Raw genomic sequence first — 23,381 nt, forward strand, 5'->3', positions numbered from 1 at the left:
GGTCCAAACTGGGCTGGTTAGAGGCTCCCTCCACCATGAATTTGCCCAAACTGGGGTGGTTAGAGGCTCCCTCCACCATTAATTGGTCCAAACTGGGCTGGTTAGAGGCTCCCTCCACCATTAATTGGTCCAAACTGGGCTGGTTAGAGGCTCCCTCCACCATGAATTTCCCAAAACTTGGCTGTTTAGAGGCTCCCTCCACCATTAATTGGTCCAAACTGGGCTGGTTAGAGGCTCCCTCCACCATGAATTTGCCCAAACTGGGCTGGTTAGAGGCTCCCTCCACCATGAATTTCCCAAAACTTGGCTGTTTAGAGGCTCCCTCCACCATTAATTGGTCCAAACTGGGCTGGTTAGAGGCTCCCTCCACCATGAATTTGCCCAAACTGGGCTGGTTAGAGGCTCCCTCCACCATGAATTTCCCAAAACTTGGCTGTTTAGAGGCTCCCTCCACCATTAATTGGTCCAAACTGGGCTGGTTAGAGGCTCCCTCCACCATGAATTTGCCCAAACTGGGGTGGTTAGAGGCTCCCTCCACCATTAATTGGTCCAAACTGGGCTGGTTAGAGGCTCCCTCCACAATTAATTGGTCCAAACTGGGCTAATTAGAGGCTCCCTCCACCATGAATTGGTCCAAACTGGGTTTTTTAGAGGCTCCCTCCACCATGAATTTGCCCAAACTGGGCTGTTTAGAGGCTCCCTCCACCATGAATTGGTCCAAACTGGGCTGGTTAGAGGCTCCCTCCACCATGAATTTCCCAAAACTTGGCTGTTTAGAGGCTCCCTCCACCATTAATTGGTCCAAACTGGGCTGGTTAGAGGCTCCCTCCACCATTAATTGGTCCAAACTGGGCTGGTTAGAGGCTCCCTCCACCATGAATTTGCCCAAACTGGGGTGGTTAGAGGCTCCCTCCACCATTAATTGGTCCAAACTGGGCTGGTTAGAGGCTCCCTCCACAATTAATTGGTCCAAACTGGGCTAATTAGAGGCTCCCTCCACCATGAATTGGTCCAAACTGGGTTTTTTAGAGGCTCCCTCCACCATGAATTTGCCCAAACTGGGCTGTTTAGAGGCTCCCTCCACCATGAATTGGTCCAAACTGGGCTGGTTAGAGGCTCCCTCCACCATGAATTTCCCAAAACTTGGCTGTTTAGAGGCTCCCTCCACCATTAATTGGTCCAAACTGGGCTGGTTAGAGGCTCCCTCCACCATTAATTGGTCCAAACTGGGCTGGTTAGAGGCTCCCTCCACCATGAATTTGCCCAAACTGGGCTGGTTAGAGGCTCCCTCCACCATGAATTTCCCAAAACTTGGCTGTTTAGAGGCTCCCTCCACCATTAATTGGTCCAAACTGGGCTGGTTAGAGGCTCCCTCCACCATGAATTTGCCCAAACTGGGGTGGTTAGAGGCTCCCTCCACCATTAATTGGTCCAAACTGGGCTGGTTAGAGGCTCCCTCCACAATTAATTGGTCCAAACTGGGCTAATTAGAGGCTCCCTCCACCATGAATTGGTCCAAACTGGGTTTTTTAGAGGCTCCCTCCACCATGAATTTGCCCAAACTGGGCTGTTTAGAGGCTCCCTCCACCATGAATTGGTCCAAACTGGGCTGGTTAGAGGCTCCCTCCACCATGAATTTCCCAAAACTTGGCTGTTTAGAGGCTCCCTCCACCATTAATTGGTCCAAACTGGGCTGGTTAGAGGCTCCCTCCACAATTAATTGGTCCAAACTGGGCTAATTAGAGGCTCCCTCCACCATGAATTGGTCCAAACTGGGTTTTTTAGAGGCTCCCTCCACCATGAATTTGCCCAAACTGGGCTGTTTAGAGGCTCCCTCCACCATGAATTGGTCCAAACTGGGCTGGTTAGAGGCTCCCTCCACCATGAATTTCCCAAAACTTGGCTGTTTAGAGGCTCCCTCCACCATTAATTGGTCCAAACTGGGCTGGTTAGAGGCTCCCTCCACCATTAATTGGTCCAAACTGGGCTGGTTAGAGGCTCCCTCCACCATTAATTGGTCCAAACTGGGCTGGTTAGAGGCTCCCTCCACCATGAATTTCCCAAAACTTGGCTGTTTAGAGGCTCCCTCCACCATTAATTGGTCCAAACTGGGCTGGTTAGAGGCTCCCTCCACCATGAATTTGCCCAAACTGGGCTGTTTAGAGGCTCCCTCCACCATGAATTTGCCCAAACTGGGCTGTTTAGAGGCTCCCTCCACCATGAATTGGTCCAAACTGGGCTGGTTAGAGGCTCCCTCCACCATGAATTTCCCAAAACTTGGCTGTTTAGAGGCTCCCTCCACCATTAATTGGTCCAAACTGGGCTGGTTAGAGGCTCCCTCCACCATGAATTTGCCCAAACTGGGGTGGTTAGAGGCTCCCTCCACCATGAATTGGTCCAAACTGGGCTGGTTAGAGGCTCCCTCCACCATTAATTGGTCCAAACTGGGCTGGTTAGAGGCTCCCTCCACCATTAATTGGTCCAAACTGGGCTGGTTAGAGGCTCCCTCCACAATTAATTGGTCCAAACTGGGCTAATTAGAGGCTCCCTCCACCATGAATTGGTCCAAACTGGGTTTTTTAGAGGCTCCCTCCACCATGAATTTGCCCAAACTGGGCTGTTTAGAGGCTCCCTCCACCATGAATTTGCCCAAACTGGGCTGTTTAGAGGCTCCCTCCACCATGAATTGGTCCAAACTGGGCTGGTTAGAGGCTCCCTCCACCATGAATTTCCCAAAACTTGGCTGTTTAGAGGCTCCCTCCACCATTAATTGGTCCAAACTGGGCTGGTTAGAGGCTCCCTCCACCATGAATTTGCCCAAACTGGGCTGTTTAGAGGCTCCCTCCACCATGAATTTGCCCAAACTGGGCTGTTTAGAGGCTCCCTCCACCATGAATTGGTCCAAACTGGGCTGGTTAGAGGCTCCCTCCACCATGAATTTCCCAAAACTTGGCTGTTTAGAGGCTCCCTCCACCATTAATTGGTCCAAACTGGGCTGGTTAGAGGCTCCCTCCACCATGAATTTGCCCAAACTGGGCTGTTTAGAGGCTCCCTCCACCATGAATTTGCCCAAACTGGGGTGGTTAGAGGCTCCCTCCACCATGAATTGGTCCAAACTGGGGTTTTTAGAGTCTCCCTCCACCATGAATTGGTCCAAACTGGGCTGGTTAGAGGCTCCCTCCACCATGAATTTCCCAAAACTTGGCTGTTTAGAGGCTCCCTCCACCATTAATTGGTCCAAACTGGGCTGGTTAGAGGCTCCCTCCACCATGAATTTGCCCAAACTGGGGTGGTTAGAGGCTCCCTCCACCATTAATTGGTCCAAACTGGGCTGGTTAGAGGCTCCCTCCACCATTAATTGGTCCAAACTGGGCTAATTAGAGGCTCCCTCCACCATGAATTGGTCCAAACTGGGTTTTTTAGAGGCTCCCTCCACCATGAATTTGCCCAAACTGGGCTGTTTAGAGGCTCCCTCCACCATGAATTTGCCCAAACTGGGGTGGTTAGAGGCTCCCTCCACCATGAATTGGTCCAAACTGGGCTGGTTAGAGGCTCCCTCCACCATGAATTGGTCCAAACTGGGCTGGTTAGAGGCTCCCTCCACCATGAATTTCCCAAAACTTGGCTGTTTAGAGGCTCCCTCCACCATTAATTGGTCCAAACTGGGCTGGTTAGAGGCTCCCTCCACCATGAATTGGTCCAAACTGGGGTTTTTAGAGGCTCCCTCCACCATGAATTGGTCCAAACTGGGGTTTTTAGAGTCTCCCTCCACCATGAATTGGTCCAAACTGGGGGTTTTAGAGTCTCCCTCCACCATGAATTGGTCCAAACTGGGGTTTTTAGAGGCTCCCTCCACCATGAATTTGCCCAAACTCTGCTGGTTAGAGGCTCAATCCACCCTGATTTTCAAAACAAATGTTGGTGCCAACCTCAACTTACTACAAGGGCCAAATTCACTGCTGGTGACAAGCTCTCCTCACTGCAAGTGCCAAATACACATGTTTCAAGGTGTTTTCCTACTGTCAGAGAGGTGGTATTGAGTGTGTAAAGTGTGTAGTTGTTAGGCTGTGATGTTGGGGTAATAGAGGGTCTTTGGTGTGTTAGATGCCCCCAGACATGCTTCCCCTGCTGTCCCAGTGTCATTCCAGAGGTGTTGGCATCATTTCCTGGGGTGTCATAGTGGACTTGGTGACCCTCCAGACACGGATTTGGGTTTCCCCCTTAACGAGTATCTGTTCCCCATAGACTATAATGGGGTTCGAAACCCGTTCGAACACACGAACATTGAGCGGCTGTTCGAATCGAATTTCGAACCTCGAACATTTTAGTGTTCGCTCATCTCTAGTAGCAAACTATACATGGAATTAATTACACAATAATAAAAATAAAAATATATCATAAAGTTCAAAATTATTTATTATTTTTTTGTCATACTGGATTCAGTAATTTTTTTCTCCAACTCCACCCAAAATTGGTCCTGATTTTTAGGCCCCATGGGAAGGAAATGCTAATGGAAAAATCGCGGAATTTTACAGTCAGGGTAAAGTGGATGGAATTGTAGAGAATTCCATGCCCACTATGCGGTAAAAACCACCGTGCGGACACGTCGCGATTTCCAAAACTGGTGCGGTTTTGGAAATTGCAGCATGTCAATTATACCTACCGTATGGAAACGCTGGCGGTTTCCCCACAGGTATATTTGTAACAGAAAGTCCGTGGAGGAAAACTCAGCAAACTTTCTGTTTATAGAGTCACAGGAAGTGTTGCCGCCGCGATGTGTTGCCGCCACAGTTTTTCCCACAGTGTTTTTTCGCTGTGGGACGTCCTGTGGAGTCTTAGCCTTACTCCACAACCTTGGTAGTGTGACATTCTCCACTGCTGTCAGCTGGTCCATCCAACAGCAGGGAGAAAGGTGTCTACAGGTGTCAACTATAACTATCAAAGCCCAGTATGCATAAAAGGTATCTAATACCCCCTCTTCATTCTTGGAGGGAGCCAAGAATTTTAGGTTTTTTACTTGCTTCATTACCATTTATCAAAAGAAACAAAAAACCATTTTAGTTAGTCGCTTTAAAATTGGTAGGTTTTTTTTTTAAGTTACGATACGATTCTCGCCCTTTTCTTTATAGTCTTCCTGAAGCGTACCAAACTAAACATTCCAACTATACACAGAAGTTGCAGTTCAGTGAAATGATCTGACATATTGACGCTGGGTTCACACCAGCACTTGCACTACGTTTAGGAATTCTGTTTCCCTCTCCACGTGAAAAACGCGCTGAGAAAAGCACTGCAAACAGCTCTTTTCCCTCCACATTTTTCGCCCATTTCAGATGGAAACCGAGCGGAAACCACACGGACCCCGTTATAGACTATGGGGTCCATGGGTTTCCTAAGGAAACTGCTTTTTTATGCAGATTAGGTTTCCGTTGGGGGGGGGGTAATTATTTGGGGGTCACTGCTTAGAATAATAGGCAAATATAAACAAGAGAAGCAACAAGAAACAGTCACCGAAAGGTCCATGACTGCAGGCGTAGTTTAATGCCAGGTGAGTCCCTGCTCTGTGTCATCAGAACAGAACGGATTGGAAATCTCACTTTGCTGTGAATGTATAATGCAACTTTTTTCTATTGTATTTCCACAATGCTTCATTTGACACAAAGGTTGAGTTAATAATGTGACATATTTAGATCTTTGTAACCTGGAATAGCATTGATTTATTTCCGTCTCTTTTATATCTTTATTGTAGTTGGATGTATAAGGTGATATCATATGAGCAAAACTCAAAATGTTTTCTACAATATAATCCAATTCATTTCAAGTGTTCTAAAAACTGCCAAGTAATATCCGCCCAAGGGCCAAGAACATTCTGACCTTAAAAATCAAGGAAATGTTCTTATTTATGCTTCTCTGAATGTAGTTTATTTTGACTGAAGACTACCCTGTTATTTGAAGCCTTGTTTTTTGTGGGAGACATATTTTTTTTTCTACAGAAATAATTCTGGACCAAATAAAATTGTACATAAAATTTTTTTATCACAGCTTTGTGTTATGGCTGAGACTTGTTAGGGCCTACTGATATCAATAGGAGCTGAGCCACAGTACGAGCCGGCTACTATACAAGGCCCACAGTACTCTGCTGTGTATAGTATGGGCATCAGAAGGAAACCTAAACAGCTGATATGTTTGGAGGACAGCTGGGGACAGCTCAACAATAAGATATTTATGGCCTATCCTAGAGCCGGGACAGACTTTGGAGGAGGGGCAGTTTTAAAGAGGTGGGACCCACATCTATAAGATATTTATGGCCCACTATCAACCATACTTGCCAACTCTTCTGCAATGTCCAGGAGATGCCTCTCAAATGTCTGGAATTGCTGGCAAATATCCTGGACCCAGTAAATTGCTCCTACATCTGCTGTACAGGCTCTCTTTGTATACAGGATACAGGAACATATTTATCCACATCACAAAAAGGGGGTGTTGGTCCTGGTTCACATCTGCGTTCGGTATTCCGTTCGGGGAGTCCGCATGTCGAACACATCAACAAGTGATGAGCAGTGAAAGCACATGGACCCAGTGGCGTAACTAGGAATGGCGGGGCCCCGTGGCGAACCTTTGACATGGCCCCCCCCCCCGACCGACACCGATACCGAAGACCTCGACTGACCCCCTCCTACGCATTTCTGCGCGTTCTATTATGCCTCATAGTGGCCCCTGCACACAGTATTATGCCCCATAATGGCCCCTGCACACAGTATTATCCCCCATTTATCCCCCATAGGGGCCCCTGCACACAGTATTATCCCCCGTAGGGGCCCCTGCACACAGTATTATCCCCCGTAGGGGCCCCTGCACACAGTATTATCCACCATAGGGGTCGCTGCACACAGTATTATCCCCCATAGGGGCCCCTGCACATAGTATTATCCCCCATAGGGGTCCCTGCACACAGCATTATCCCCCATAGGGGCCCCTGCACACAGTATTATCCCCCATAGGGGCCCCTGCACACAGTATTATCCACCATAGGGGCCCCTGCACACAGTATTGTACCCCATAGTGGACACCCATAAACAATTATTATACTCTGGGGTCTTTTCAGACCCCAGAGTATAATAATTGGAGACCCAGGGGGGAGAAAAACATAAAAAACTACTGTTACTTACCTGTCTCCGGATCCTACGTGGTCTTCTCCACTGCCTTCTCCTCTGCCATCCTTGTTTAATGACGTCTGACGTCACATGACCCGGGACGCAGGCCGGGTTCATTTGACGTCAGAGACGTCAGAAAGAACGTCAGGCAGGATCGTGGAGAGGTAAGTAACATGTTTTTTATGTTTCTTACCTCTCCCGGTGCGCCAATCATTATACTCGGGGGTCCGAAAAGACCCCCGAGTATAATGCTAGCAGCAGTAGCAGCTGTCACCGGGCCCCTAATGTCCCGGGCCATGTGGCAGCTGCCTCTGCTGCTATGGCGGTAGTTACGCCACTGCATGGACCCCATAGACTATAGACCTCATAGTCCATGTGTTTTCCACGCGGTGTCGGCATGAGTCATGCGAGAGAAAAGTACTTCATAAACTACTTTCCTCTTCGCATGACTTGTGCAAAGACCACACGGAAAACACACGGACCCCATTATAGTCTACAGAGTCCGTGTGCTTTCAGAGGTTCACCGCTTGTCAATGCGTTCTGTTCTGTTGGGCTGGATTGATATACTGGGTCCTAGTTCATATTGCCAAAAACTGAGATGTGCACTGGTTTCCTTTTGGCTGAGGCTCCAAGTTACAGAAACGCAGCTTTTTTTGTTGCAGATTTTGTTGCAGTTTTTTGAGCCAAAGCCAAGAATGGCTACAAAAGGAATGGGAAATATATAGGAAGTTCTTATACTTCTACCTTCTGCTCATCCATTCCTGGCTTTGGTTCAAAAAAAAAAAAAAAAAAAAAAAAGTAGGGTAATCTGCAACGTGAGGCCTCAGCCTTAATATGTTCTTCTGATTCATCCTAGGATCAGGACAACGCACTATAAAGTCAATTAGTCAGAATTATGACTATAGATGGAGCATATGCTGCTTGAATCCGCTGTCATTCGCTAACGTGTATAACACAAAACAGAAGCTTTCTTCCTTATTGTCGGTGTACTTTTTCGAACAAAAGCTAAATTCCTGCCCGCACTATTTTATCTTCCATCTAAAACGAGAAACAAAAAAATAAAGCTTTTATTTTATTTTACATTCCAGTGAATGCAGGCAGAATGGGCTCCATCTCTTATTTTAATTTTTCAATCCATTATTCGGATCCAATAACGTGAACTTTGACTAAAGCATGGCATATAAATGGCGATGTAATAACATGTAAAAGATAGTGGCGCTGCGCTTAACATTAGGTATAAAAGAAATACTTGTATTCACTTAACACAACATCCATCTGGATGAACAGTAACATGCAATGATTATAAAGCTAAGCGATGAACAAAAATACTCACAAAGCCAGAAGGCAAATAAAAGTATACAACAGTACATGAAGTCACATACAGGTTCGGTACACCGTTTTGTCTCGCTAGATGCGTCCAAACATTATGTGGCGGCTATGAACACCGAATCATTTGTGCGTCTTTCAACTAAAAATATAATAAGGAGCAATGTTTCAATGGATGAAGCGCGGCTAGGAGACGCTAACCACTCTTCAGATGAGATGTATTCTCACAGAGCTATTACTGAGGACACACATGGGGCCCTAGTGAAACAAATGAAATACCCTTGTATAGCAGACACTAAAGGACATTTACAGATCGTATAGCTTCCCATTATTAACTCTTAAACTTACGCGGGGCTGCATGGAATTGTAGTGCTACCAAAAGAAGAACTACAGGCACAAACACCATCTAAGTGAATCATAACTCTGCATATTGCAAAATGTGAGCCACTCCCTTCACTGCCGATAAATGTCAGCAATATAAGCAGATAGAGGCCTATGAGGAAAAGTGATTAACTCTTTATTTGTTTCCAATTGAACCATGGCCTGATAAATGGGGATGAGCTGTATTTAAAGGAGCCCTAGACCTAGAAACGAACGACAGAAACAGATAAACTTGTCCTCACTGTAGGTATATCTGACCATTATTGGAGTATAAAGTGGAACAAACTGCAGAGAATGCTGGGCATAGGTTCTTGCCGATTACCTACATTTCTTCCAGGGAATAGGTAAGGCACAGCTTAGCCAAGGCAGCATGTCTTAAAGGGATCCTATCATTGGATACCCATTTTTCTGACTAACTGCTACCTTTAGATGTTTTCTCTCCGTTCGGTAGAAATCCGTGTTTTCTTTGGTATGCAAATGAGTTCTCTCGCAGCATTGGGGACGCCTCCATAGAACTCTCCAGCAACACCTCCATCTTCTTCTGGAATGGCCTCTCCCTGCGTTTTCTTCCATTCTGGGCTTCAATCTTCCAGGACTTGGGCAGAGCCGACTGCACATTCCCGTGGCCACAAGAAAATGGCCACTTACACAGCTTACTTAGTAAGCGGCCATTTCTTGTGGCCGCGGGCATGCACAGTCGGCTCTGTGCGAAGTCTAAAAGGTTGAAACCCAGGACAGAAGAAGACGCAGGGAGAGGCCATTCCAGAAGAAGATGGAGGCAGCGCTGGAGAGTTCTCTCGCAGCACTGGAGACGCCCCCAGTGCTGCGAGAGAACTCATTTGTATACCGAAGAAAACCGGGATTTCTACTGAACAGCGGTGCGGAGAAGATATCTAAAGGTAGCAGAAGAATAGCCTTTCTTAACGCTATTCCTACATGTTAGTCAGAAAAAAAGGGTATCCAATGATAGGATCCCTTTAAAGGGGTTATAAATAACTGAGCTTCTGCAAATCATTGTGTTAAACCTAGCAATACTAGAGACTTATCAATGTGTATCAAGATGATAAGATAGCTGGCCACATGGTTCCATCCTCAGTATAGTTTGTGGTGCTGTAATGTAACATCCTTTCCTCTCATCATGACCAGCACAAGATTCGGTGTCTTAACATGAACAGTTAAACGTCTATTCTATACCATAGACAGTATAAGCACCGGGAGGAAGAATGGGGCTCATAACAAAGGCTATGGGGAACACGGTCCTCGCCTTGAGATCCAGGATTGGACCACTAATGACAAAACATACATGGCCCAGAGAAATGTCTTATATCTTCCTGGATAATCCAACTTCAGACTAAGGCTCCACTCAGTGGGCTGCAGCGAAAAATGCTGCGAGAACAAAATGTGGTGGAAATGCATTGTATTTTACCTGCAGCACTTTTTACAGAGTTTTCCTCTTGGGATTTTCTGCTTCCATTATAACCATAGGGAAACTGATGGCGTTTCCGTAGGTATAATTCGCACACTGCGATTTCCAAAACCACAACGTTTTACAGTCCCTGCATAGTAGCTGGGATTCTGGCAAATCCCATCCACACTGCGAAAATGCTGCGATTTCCAAAACTGTTGCGATTTTGGAAATCCCAGCATGTCACTTATACCTACAGAAACGCCGGCGGTTTCCTTATTGGTATAATTGAAGGAGAAATTTTGCAGAGGAAACTCTACAGACTTTCTGTGAAAAATGCTGCAATGCATTTCCCCTGAGGGTTTTCCTTCAGCGCTTTCTTGCTGTGATCCGCCATGTGGGGCCTTAGCCGAAGAATTGCCTGCATGCAATGTCTTCAGTGTTGCACCTTGAGATGTTCTAAAGGTTTACAATTATCAGTTAGCAATAACTTCGATTTTATTTTTTATTTTTTTTCAAAAGAACAAAGTGCAAAGTTTAGATCATTGCATAAATATCATATACATCTCCTTACGGTAACAGAACAAAAATGAACCTTACTCCCTGGTCCACAGACCTGATGTAAGATAAACTAGCATCTACAAGTCTGGGGAAATCCTGCTTTGTCTTTTTTGGGCAAATAAATAAACTTTATTTGGTTAAAAAAAAAAAAAAAAACTCTTATTGGAACCAAAACAGCATGGCTTTAACTGAGAATAGATAAAGTCAAAACAATCTTAAGAATTTTTTTCACAAAAGTGCTGAATAATGTTGTGACTACTAAATACCTGAATTTCAGGAAAGCTTTTTGCACGGTTGCACATGAAGAGCTGATAAATAACTTTTTGGACTCACAATTGACTGAATGATAGATATTACAGCATTGTTGCTGAAGGAAGTCTGTCTCTAAGGAGCCTTCACACGGAGTAAACGCGCATGTATTTTTGCAAAATACACGTGTAAAAATACACATGTAAGGGTAAGTTCACACGGAGTAACGTGCCGCGTGATGTGGCACGTATACGGCGTGTGAGACTTTGCGCGCCATAAAAGCTCCCACTGATTTCAATGGGAGCCAGGATTGTATACACCGCGTTATTTTGCGGACATGATTTTGGGGCCGCAAAATAACGCGGCGTATACGATCCTAGCTCCCATTGAAATCAATGGGAGCGTTTATGGCGCGCAAACTCTCACACGCCGCATACGTGCCATATCACGCGGCACGTTACATCGTGTGAACTTACCCTAAAAATAAGACTCCCATTGACTTCAATGACATTTTACAGGCGTATTTTTAGAGGTGTATTTTTACAGGCGTATTTTTACACGTGTAAAAAAACATAATTGAAGTCAATGAGAGTCTTATTTTTACACGTGTATTTTGCAAAAATACACGCGCGTTTACTCCCTGTGAAAGCTCCCTAAGGCCTCGTTCACATCTGCATTGGTATTCCGTTCGGGGAGTCCACATGAGGACCCCCCACCCGCCACCCCGAATGCAATACCGAACGCAACGACAAGTGATGTGCAGTAAAAGCACACGCACCCCTTAGACTAGTGTCAAATGACATCAGGTGCGGAGACAGGGAACGATGTGATGTGGTGGCATGTGACATTCCATAAGAAAAACCCTTGGCACAACCCTCAGGAATGGACTCAGCGAGGATCACCACTGTGCCTATATTCTGCTCGGGGTTTCCATCCCCGAACCCACTTACAAAATGCGGAGAGAAAATTCCTTCCAGCAGGACCTCTCTCTCCGCATTTTTCTGCATGTTTTGGGAGTAAACCAGGCGAAAATACATTATAGTCTATGAGGTCTGCAAGTTTCCACAGGTAACTGCTTTTTAAGCAGGTTAGAGTTCCATTCTTTGGGACCCCAAGCAGACCTGAAGAGCGGAAACCCAGGCCCAGGTGTGAACCTAGTGTAACCTGTTCAACAGTATATTACCTAATGCTGCCACAAGTCATATAACTAACAGGCGGGGTAACCAAAAATACCAAACCTTCCAGATTAACCAGAGCACCTGGGGCTTACATTAAGCCAAACATTACAAGCTTTCCTGCTGAACACAATGTCCAAACCTGGTTTTAGCCTCTGAAAAAAAAATTCATGGCTTATTTATCATTCTGTGAAAAAAGAATGGAAGTACAGAACCACAGTCCATCAATAAATACGCTGGCACGAAATACATATCTAGGGCCGAGGACAAGTTATAGTGCTCATAAAGGGAACTAGATAATAGTACAGTACGTGATATTTAACAGCAGTGGAATGTGAAGTAATAGCGCTGCCTACAACGTGGTAACAGGAAGGTTACTGAATGACGTCTTTAGATGTTTTGCAATTATGTTATAGCAGCATCTTCATACAGAAAACCAAGCCTATGAATCATGTCACCCAGAATGTCTATGGAGCCTGAATATAATAATAACTTATTGTTCTAAACTATATGTAGGAAGCAGCTCCCCACACATTATACACGATCTGTCCATGGGATCGCCAGGAGACATTTCTCTAAGGATGCTGGGAGTTGTAGTTTCACAACAGCTTGGCCCGAGCCTACAACTGTACATAGGCCACCTCAGACATTTCCCACCGAGGCCTCACCAGCCAGAACACGATGACCCCGGAGTCACGAGGGATTATATAAATGACAAACATTTAATTTAGCTTGCCTTCTGAATCTAATATTACATTGAGATAAGCACAGAAGACATTACAAGGTACCTAGACTCTCAGGTGACTGTTCAAGATAAGATGTTACACTTAAGTACATGAGAAATTGCTTTATTTCTATCCATTATACAACTTGTACTCCACATTTTCTAGCAGACTACCTCTAATTCTCAGTTGTCCCTCAGCCAATACATTATACATTATTATAGGGCATTATAGAGAAGCACTGACCACTACTGATCTGTATAAAACTCTGGGGGTCAGATAGAAAACTTACAATTAGCAGCAGCAGTGTAGCTCTACTTCTTTCTCATTCCTCCTTCTTCCTTAAATCCTCCATAAATCACTGGTTCTCAACATGAGGTATGCCATAAAGTCTCTGGGGCTGAGAACCAATGCTCTGCTAGTGATAGATTTAGCAAGTGCTCAGGTTCTGAGGTTCCTGGGGGTAATACCACGATCCAAACTACCCATCATCTTCAAATACTGAAGCACAGTGGCTACCATTCAAGAGTAGAATCAGAAGACGTCGGGTCAGGGTGAAGGGAGTGGTCTCCTCTGCAGTGACGGGTAGTCTTTGCTAAATGTGACAAATAGCTTCTGATCTATGATCTGATGGGTGAAAAGCTGATCAGATACTCAAAGACCCACAGAACTTTTAGTTTGTGCTTACCACAAGTTCCCCCATCAGCGAAAGGATTTGCTTGGCAAACTATGTGCACCAGTTCTTCTTCCCCACTTGAGATCAGAAGCAGAATTTGTCACATGAGTTGGGGGTACTTGGATGGAAGTTTTTTTGTAAGGGGGCACTTGGCTTGAAAAGATTGATAAAAGACTGCCATAAACGTCTAAGAACAGTCATTACCTCTCTGAGCTCTCAATCTATGCAGACCAAAAATGATTCAGCAGACAAAGAGTGAAGAGTGTAGGTGGGAAGGAGCCTGAGAGAAGTTTCTTATAATTGTATCTACTGTAGGGCTGAGCCGATCTTGAGATTGATTTTAAAGGGGCTCTATCAGCAAAATCATGCTGATAGAGCCCCACATATGCGTGAATAGCCTTTAAAAAGGCTATTCAGGCACCGTAAATGTTATATTAAACTACCCCCCACCCCCCCACCGTTTTAAAATAATAACCTAAAAAAGAATGTGATCTACTTACGCATCGTGCACACTGGGCGAGCCTTCAGGGTGTGTCTTCATCTTCATCCACACCTCTTCTTCCTCCGATGTCCTCGGGTCCCGTCCTCCTCCGGCACTTGCAAACGGACATTAATAAAAAAAAATGGCCTGGGGGCATGCGCAGTAGCATGCGGCTTCTACTACGGCTTGCGCATGCTCCCAGGCTATTTTTTTTATCAATGTCCGTTTGCGGAGCGCCGGAGGAGGACGGGACCCAAGGACATCGGAGGAAGAAGAGGCGTGGATGAAGAAGACGGCGCACTCTGAATGCCCGCCCAGCGTGCACGTTCCATAAGTAGAGCACATTCTTTTTTAGGTTATTATTTTAAAACGGGGGGGTAGTTTCATATAACATTTACAGCACCTGAATAGCCTTTTTAAAGGCTATTCACGCATATGTGGGGCTCTATCAGCATGATTTTGCTGATAGAGCCCCTTTAAAATCTGATTTCTGATTATTTTCCAGCCAAAACAGATCGTGAATTTTGCTCAATCTCCGATCAGGATCCGATCTTTCCCGATCCCGATCTCTCAACCCTATTAATGATATATACAAGAATATAGTTGAGCCGATCTTGAGATAACCTCTGACCTCGATCCCGCCGGAAAAGATCAGGATCGGAATTCCGATCGCAATCGTAAAATTTACTCAATCGCCAATCGGAATCCAATCTTTTCCGGTCCCGGTCCCTAATCTACAGTAGATTTATGGAAAGTTTGTTGAAACATTAGTAACCATTTAAATGATGGTTTTAACAATCTGAAGTATCTGAATAAAAACTATACTTACTATGTGTAGTCATTCAGCAATCACTATTCGGTCAGGTTCTATAGCTTCTCTCACTAGAAGTAGTTCCCCACCAGCGACCACTACTTTTCAGCAATTTCCTGCTCCGTTCTGCGCCTAGATACAAAAACACCTGTTGTAAGTTTATGTAATATGAGCCACGGTGCCTAATAGTGTCCACATATCAGTCTTAGGCTCTGTTCTCACGGAGTAACGCTCTGCTGATTTAGACACATAGACACATGTCAGAGCTCGGCGCCTCAAAACAGATCCCATTGATTTCAATGGGTGCCGGCTTACACGCTTAACACGTTGAAATCAATGGGTTACAAAACCTCCCATTGATTTCAATGTGTTACGTGCGTAAGCCGGCACCCATTGAAATCAATGGGATCTGTTTTGAAGCGCCGCGTTCTGACACGTGTATACGTGTCTAAATGAGCGGCGCGTTACTCCGTGAGAACGGAGCCTTAGAGTCCTGACACAATGTCCAGTGCCAGCCATTGCCAAATGATAGCATACCACAGCGTACAGATATACATTCACATTCACACAGAGCAAACATCTGACTTTGAGAAAGATGTGGAATGGTTGATCATTCCGAAAAACCGCATCTTTAATGACATTTTTGTAAAAAGTGTCAAATGGATTAAATATACACCCAACTTTTCTATCTACAAAAAAGGTAGGAAAAATGTGTGTAAGATGATATCACGTTTCCACTAAATTGGTTGTATTAGTTCTTGCACCAAAATAGACATTCACATATACTTGGATGTTTCCAATGGAAGTCAATACATATATTCAACTGCCTGGACATTGACAAGGGCAAACTCTGGCATCCGTTTGGAAAATAAGTTATTTTGTGATGGTTTTACGGTATTGCCAAAACCTACTGTAGTCTGAACTTATCCTTTTGTTTGTGGCTTTAACACCAGATTTTCAGCATTTTTTTTTATTTGTCAGAAGTTTTTTTTTGTTCGTTTGTTTTTACTGGAAACAGGAAGTAGAAAAACAATGCAGCAGGAAAACTTTTTTTTTTCACAATTACATTCATAGCAATATGGTCACTGCAGAGAGAAAAAAACTGGCATAGGGACTTACACTCTTAGACTTTCCAAAGGTAACTATATAGTTTAACTATTTGCTAGGGTCATAAATATCATTGCCCCAGTGATAAATAACATTACCTTGGCCTTTGTCCAACAAACTGTGAAAGCACATTAAGGGTCACGTTAGTATAAGGATGTCAGTGCAAGAGTTTACCGAGCAAATTCTCTATCTTCTGATGTGTCAGAACACAGGACCACAAAAACACCCTGAATGGAAGGACAATGGCACTTAGAACAAGCAAAAACGCACTTTAAAGACTGGATTCACACGACCGAGGTGCAAAACATGGATTTTTCAGGGTCTTTTTGCACCCAAGGGGCACCTGTTTTCACGGATCGCCCATACAATTCAGTGAAAATGGGCAAAAATAAGACAAGACCTATATTTAGATGGTCTGTGAAAATGGACAGACAAAATAATGGTTATATGGCTAGCCCCCATTCACTGACATTGAAACGAATGCTGCCGTAGTCTAACACTGATAAATGATTATTTTAACCTAGAATTTCTAACACTGTCTCTAAAAAAGAGTAAGGGTGTAAACACGCGCTCATTTTGGCAAAATACACGTGTAAAGAATACACGTGTAAAAATAAGACTCCCATTGACTTCAATGACCTAATTGAAAAGGGTTCATGTTTTAGTGTGACCTAGTATCTGTATTTATGTGGGTCTGAGATCTGTATTTTTAGAGGGAATGGACTGGAGTCTTCATTTATTGTGAGTATCTGGCCTGGACCTGTATGTATTTATGGTGTCTATATGTATTCTGAGTGGATCTGTATTGTTTTTGGGGTCTGGCAATGATGTAATTATAGGGGTGCAGAGGTAGTAGTTGCTACAGCGCCTGGGACCCTGAAAAGGCCCGAAAGGCCCCTCTGCCCAATAAAATACTACTGTTTTAACTTATATCAGGTATTTAGGGGTTCCATTACAAAATTTGCATTGGGGCTCAGGAGCTTCCAGGTATGCCTGTGGGGCCTGGTCTGGTGTCAGTACAGTATATTGGGGTTGTGGTAAGGGATCAGTATTAAGGCAGGTCTGTATTTCTTATGTCCTCTGTTTTGGGGTCTCTAATTATTTGGAATTCTACCCTGAAGTCTGAGGTCTGCATTTGTTTATGAGGTCTGACAGGGTCTGTACTGTTTAGGGGCCTGGTTTAGCATATCTCTAGGGGTCTATGTTCATTATTTAGGCGGTCTGGTCTTGGGTCTGTATTCATTTAGGGGGTCTAGTGTATGGTTTGCAGTTGTTGAGAGGGTCTAGACCAAGGGGCCTGGGCTCATTTTTGGGAATGATGAAGGGCGTCAAGCTAACAGAATTGCACAATTTTCATATTAAGAAGATTCCATTGTGTAATAGAAAAACAATAAGAAAGAAACCTGAAAACAGTTCATGGGAATGAACACTGCAACCTCAAAATAGGGTTACCTGTAATAAGGGCAACATGTTTTGTAGTAAGAAATTCCTTGCCCGCAAGGTAAATCAGGAGCTCTTCCCTCATACATTACACACAAGTTCAGACACATTAATGGATATACGTCAAAATATTCTGACTTTGCAAGAATATTAAGTAGCAGGAGATGTATATACCTAAAAACTAAATCTTTACAATGAACCTTGTTTTTCTATTACACAATAGAATCTGCTTAATATGAAAATTGTGCAATTCTGTTAGATTGACGCCCTTCATCATTCCCATAAATGAGCCCAGGCCCCTCAGTCGCAGCTACCCATATTTTGGACCAGAACCTGAGGCGGCCTCCGTCTCAGGTTCCGGACCAAAAAACCCCATGTGAACCAGGCCTTATACTTCTACCTTCTGCTCAATCCCCTCTTGACTTTGGCTCAAACAACAGCTGCAAAATCTGCAACAAAAAGCAGCTTTTACGCGGCGTGGGTCCTTAGTCTTAGATTGCCACAGATCCCTGTATTGATCTAAGATTCGTTCAGGTAAAAATGTTTCCATGTTGTGGTTGTAGAAAACGGTTGGTGACTTCGTTCTTCCAAACCAATGCTCCCAACCCCTTTTAAATGCAGTTAATAGCGGCCAAACAATCCTCCAAGTTTGCCCTTGTTTTCATTTAGCCCGCATTATGTTCCCAATTTCCAAAATTGAAAGAAGCCCTGAGAACACGGTGTTGTGCTACAGCAATGCGCCACTACCATTAACAAGCGGCTCCATTAGGACGTTCTTTGTGTCTGGTCATGTGTATTTGCTTTGATCTACATTTCGGTACTAAACTCTACAATGAAAACAAGTCCTCTACACATTATTAAATATTTAGTAAGCGAGGTCCTGGGGGGCGCTGGATAATTATATTCTGGATTATTAGGTAGTCATAGGAAAGCACACAAAGCTTGAGGTAGACAAGTAACCCAAAATAATAGATCTGTGTACACAACCCAGATCTTTGTATCTTCGGGAGTTTTTTATAGTCTGTCCAGTCTGCAGCTTAAAGATGATATATGTAAGTCAGTTCCGACATGGAATCAATACATGCTATTTATTTTTCTCTGAAGTATTTGCTGCTTGGCTGCATTTTAGCTGAGCTCCATTTGGACATAACTGTGATCTTTGTTATAGTTACCTACAGAGACTACAGAGTGAGATATTTCGAGATCACCCCCTTGTTTCATCATAGGTACAGCCCGCTGCTTTCTGCCTTCTCCCTGGAGCTTTGCCTCCACAAACTAGCTGCTCTGTATTAGCACAAGGAACGTAATAAATGGATAATGGACTTCCATTACAGCGATGAATGAATGATTATTAAGTACAGACTACTGGCACACATATAGTAAATGTAGTAAGAGAGATCCCGGAGAGTCACTTTAGGAGACCATGTGTGAAGCGCCCTGCTAATGTGTTCTCTACACGTGAGCCTAGACATGACTAGAGATATGCTCATGGTGTAGACCTTCATTCTTTGGGTTACACAGATACATTTTCAACTTCACGTCTTCACCACCGGAACCATGAATGTTCATCTAAATTAAGAGTGTCCTATAAAAGCCTTTGGCCATGTTCACAGATGACATATTTACCAAAGGTAGAACAACTCATGGATGTGAGGGCATGCTATAGATGAGGTTTAATAGAATATCCTACACAAAGCAAATTGGTTCAGATTTGCAGCAAATTCTGCTCATTATAAAGAACAGTGTCCAACAGCCACCAAAGACATTAACCAAGCTGAAGTTTACTCGTGGTTCACCCGCTTTAAAAATGGTGAAATGTCAATTGATGATCAACCGCGTTCTGGAAGTCCGTCAACTTTCCAAACGGACGAAAGTGTCCAAAAAATCAACGAGTTTGTGCATGAAGATTGACAACAAACCATTGAGGAACCCGAAGAGTTGTCTGGAGTGAGTTGGAGCTCGATTCAGCGGATTTTATCGGAGGATTTGGGCATGTCACAGGTCACAGGTTGACTGATCAACAGAAAGATCATTGCATCGAAACATGCCGTGCCATGAAAGAACATGCCGAAACCGACCCAGAATTTTTTTCTAAAATTATTACGGGAGATGAGTCTTGGTGCTATGCTTACGACCCGGAAACCAAACAACAATCAAGCCACTGGACGACGCCATCCTCTCCCCGCCCCAAAAAGGCTCGTCAAGTGAAGTCCAATGTGAAGACAATGGTCATTTGTTTTTTTGATGCAAAAGGGATTGTGCACTCAGAATTTGTTCCAACAGGTCAGACCGTCAACCAGGTTTTCTACTTGGGGGTTCTCAAGAGGTTGCACAACAGTGTGCGGCGAAAAAGGCCCAAAATGTAGCAGTCTGGTGATTGGTTTTCCCTCCACGACAATGCCCCAGCCCACATCGCCATCTCGGTGACCACTTTCATGGCAAGAAATGGCATGGCTATCTTGTCCCACCCACCTTATTCACCCGATATGGCTCCCAGTGACTTTTTTGTATTCCCACGAATGAAGAGGAACCTCAAGGGGAAGCGTTTCTCCGACGTGGAGGAGGTGAAGAGAAAAACGACGGAGGTGCTTGCACACATCAAAGTAGATGAGTTTAAAAAATGTTTTGAACAAAGGCAGACAAGATTTGACAAGTGTATTGCCGCTAAAGGAGAGTACTTTGAAGGAGGTTGAAGGAATTTTGTACAAAAAAATAAATACACGCTTCAAAAACAACTTTTCTGGAAACTTTTGGATACCCCCTCGTATAAGGGTGTGGGGAAGGTAGCTCGGTAGCAATAGTAGTGCGGCCCCAACCAGTCAGCGACAGGGACACGATGTCTGCACCAAACAGGTTTATTTGGAAAAACAGCAAAATAAATAAAGCTTCACGTCAGGCATAGAATAAATTAAATAAAATACAACCTTAACTTCAGGCAAAGCTTCAAACAAATTCCTGCTCGTCCGAGCTCTAACTAAACAGTCAAAACTAACTATACATGTGGCTTACTAACAATACAAACAAAATAGAGTAGCACGGTACAGTCTCACCAGAATCTCAGTGTGTCAGGACAGACCCAGGCGCCTCCTCTCACTCACAGCATCTGCTCTGAAGTGCAGGCTCTGCAGCCTTTTATGGCCCTGTAATAAGCCTAGAATCCACACCTGGGCTGAGGCCTACTCAAGATCTGCAATGGACCATACATAGGTCAGAAACCTGGGGGAGATATACTGGGACTCCAGCTCTCTGCCTGTCACCTTCTCGCAATGGCCAGAACAATATTTATCAAAAACTGTCCAGCTATCAGGGTCATATCGGGTCATCCATCCTGCCAAGGACTGTGCTCTAGATCGATACCCCAGATAGGAGCTTGTAAACTCTCATGTGCAAACTAATAATTGCAGGGATATCAATATCAAAAGGACTGCAGACCGGGAGTAACCTGAAACAAATTACTTTATGTTCAACTGTAAGACACAGGATAATAAGAAGTCCTAACCAATAGAGCGGTGTTCAGGGTTAAAAAAAAAAAAAAAAAAAACATATGGTACCATGTAAACCCTGAAGGGACTATTCAGTAAATTGAATTAGTTAAGTTAGTTGCATACACATTGGTGGTGCTGCTAGTTTCAACATACTAACGCTGAGCGTGAGAGGTATCCAGTCTAGTGCCCATTTATCTCCCAACCTCAGGGGAGACCCCTTGTAGGACGGGTGCACGCTATCCATGTAGTGATGATATGCTAGTCACTGCACTGACTCCAACTGCTGTCCCTGGCTAGCGTTAAAGAGGACAAACCTAATGTTATGACCCTGTTAGGTTCCTAAAAAGGACAAGCCTATTAGTATCCATAGATCAACCTCCCATCTCCAGAAATCTGGTTCCAAAAATGTATGATTAGATTGATTATAGCCCTCAATTTAACTTGTTATTATATAACCATCTTTCTAAAAGGGAATTATTATATGGCATGTAGACTTTGCAGCTTCTAAATTCCAAAGTATCATAGACAAGTCCACAAAGTATACATTAACATGCTAAATATAACATCCATATGGCCTGTGCCTGCCTGTTTATCACAGAGGCCCTGCTGCAAGTTATCTGACACTTATGATTAGAAGGGCACACATTTTAACCCTTTACTGGCGTGCAAGCACTAATATGAGAAACAATGTAAGGAATGTATTGTAACCAGTGTCCTACGCACCGTCTTAGTCTAATCCTTGCCAGCGTTATTAAGAGGCCCAGGCATTGATTTAACCTTTTTTACAGATCACGCCATACATTTACGGCACCGGGCTGATTCTTAAGGCTAAGGCCCCACTGAGCGGAAACGCAACAAAAAAACGCAGCGTAAAAAAACCCGAAAACGGCGTGTTTTCTGTCGTGGAAAAAAACACGCATGTACATGCGTTTTTCATCGAGTTTTTCAGTTTTGTGCTGTGGAAATTCATATGTTTTCTGTTGAGTTTTCCATCGCGTTTTTGCTCGAGTTTCTCATGTGCAATAAAGGTAATTGAAAGCCTATGTTGAAAATCCTAAGGAATTCTGGTCCTCTGCTATTTAGGCTGGGGCTCCATTTGGCCGCGGAGGAAACGCCACGATTCCGTTGCATATTACAATACTTGCAAAGTGGATGGGATTCATGCGTATCCCATGCCCACTTTGCGGAAAAAAATCGCAACGTGGACACACTGCAATTTCCAAAACCGTCGCGGTTTTGAAAATTGCAGCATGTCAATTATATCTACGGAAACGCCGAGAAGTTTCCCATAGATATAATTGTAACAGAAAGTCTGTGGAGGAAAAACTCTGTGAACTTTCTGTTCAAATCACTGCGGGAAAAACCGGGATGCGTTCAGAGCGGCTCCGGCCCGTGGGGCCTTAGTCTCAACCAAGCAAAACAGTGAGTTTTTGTCTGCGGATTTTGATGCTTTTCCGTGGAGTTTATCATGCTGCGGTTCTCACACTTTCCATAGAAATCTATGGAGGGAAAAATTCGCAACTATAATTGACATGCTGTGAACGTTTTTGAAAAACGCAGCTTTTCCGCAGCGTTTTTTTCTGCAGTGTGGGGCTAGTATTAGACAAAATTGTATTCACTATGCTGGTACTGTAAAACGCAGAGTATTTTTCTGCTGCTTTTCCGCAAAGCCTAAAAACACTACGTTTTTGCCCAGTGGGGCCTTCCACATTGCGGAAACGCAGCTTTTTTTTGTTGCAGATTTTGTTGCGTTTTTTTGAGCCAAAGCTAGGACTAGACTGAACAGAAGTTAGAAGTTTAAGGCCGGGGCCCCACGGGATGTAAACACCGCTGCGGGAAAAATCGCTGCATTTTACAGTGCAAGGAAAGGGAATGGGATTCATGCGAATCCCATGCCCACTTTGCGGAAAAAAATGCAGTGCGGACATGCTGCGATTTGCAAAGCCGTTGCGGCTTTGTAAATCGCAGGATGTCAATTATATCTACAGAAATGCCGGCGGCTTTAGATATAATAGGAAGAGAAAGTCCGCAGAGGAAAACTCTGAACTTTCTCTTCAAAGCGCTGCGGAAAGAACCGCAATGGGATCACGCAGTGCTGCGGATACGGCCTGTGGGGCCTTAGCCTAAGAGCTTCCTATATATTTCCGATTCCATTTGTAGCCATTCTTGGTTTTGGCTTAAAAAACCGCAACAAAATCTGCAACAAAAAAAGTTGTGTTTCCGCAATGTGGGGCCCCAGCCTAAGGCCGGGGCCCCATGGGACGTAAACACCACAATTTGCCCGGGAAAAATCACAGCGTTATACAGTGCAAGCAAAGTGCACTTTGCGGAAAAGATCGCAGCGCGGACACAGTGCGAAATGCCAGCGGCTTTCCCATAGATATAATGTTAAGAGAAAGTCAGCAGAGGAA

The 23,381-nt window shown here is 44.3% G+C and overlaps 1 protein-coding gene across 1 annotated transcript in view; it reads right to left on the reverse strand.

Annotated features, from left to right (window-relative positions):
- Positions 1 to 23,381, reverse strand: part of VDR (vitamin D receptor) — a 137,499-nt gene that overhangs the window by 92,288 nt on the left and 21,830 nt on the right. The window contains exon 2 of the mRNA XM_075265835.1: positions 14,957 to 15,070. Within this exon, the coding sequence (XP_075121936.1) occupies positions 14,957 to 14,969 (13 nt within the window). The 5' untranslated portion in view covers positions 14,970 to 15,070. The remainder of the gene's footprint in view (positions 1 to 14,956; positions 15,071 to 23,381) is intronic.

The sequence above is a fragment of the Leptodactylus fuscus genome, chromosome 2, assembly GCF_031893055.1.
Source record: "Leptodactylus fuscus isolate aLepFus1 chromosome 2, aLepFus1.hap2, whole genome shotgun sequence".
Classification (NCBI taxonomy): Eukaryota; Metazoa; Chordata; class Amphibia; order Anura; family Leptodactylidae; genus Leptodactylus; species Leptodactylus fuscus.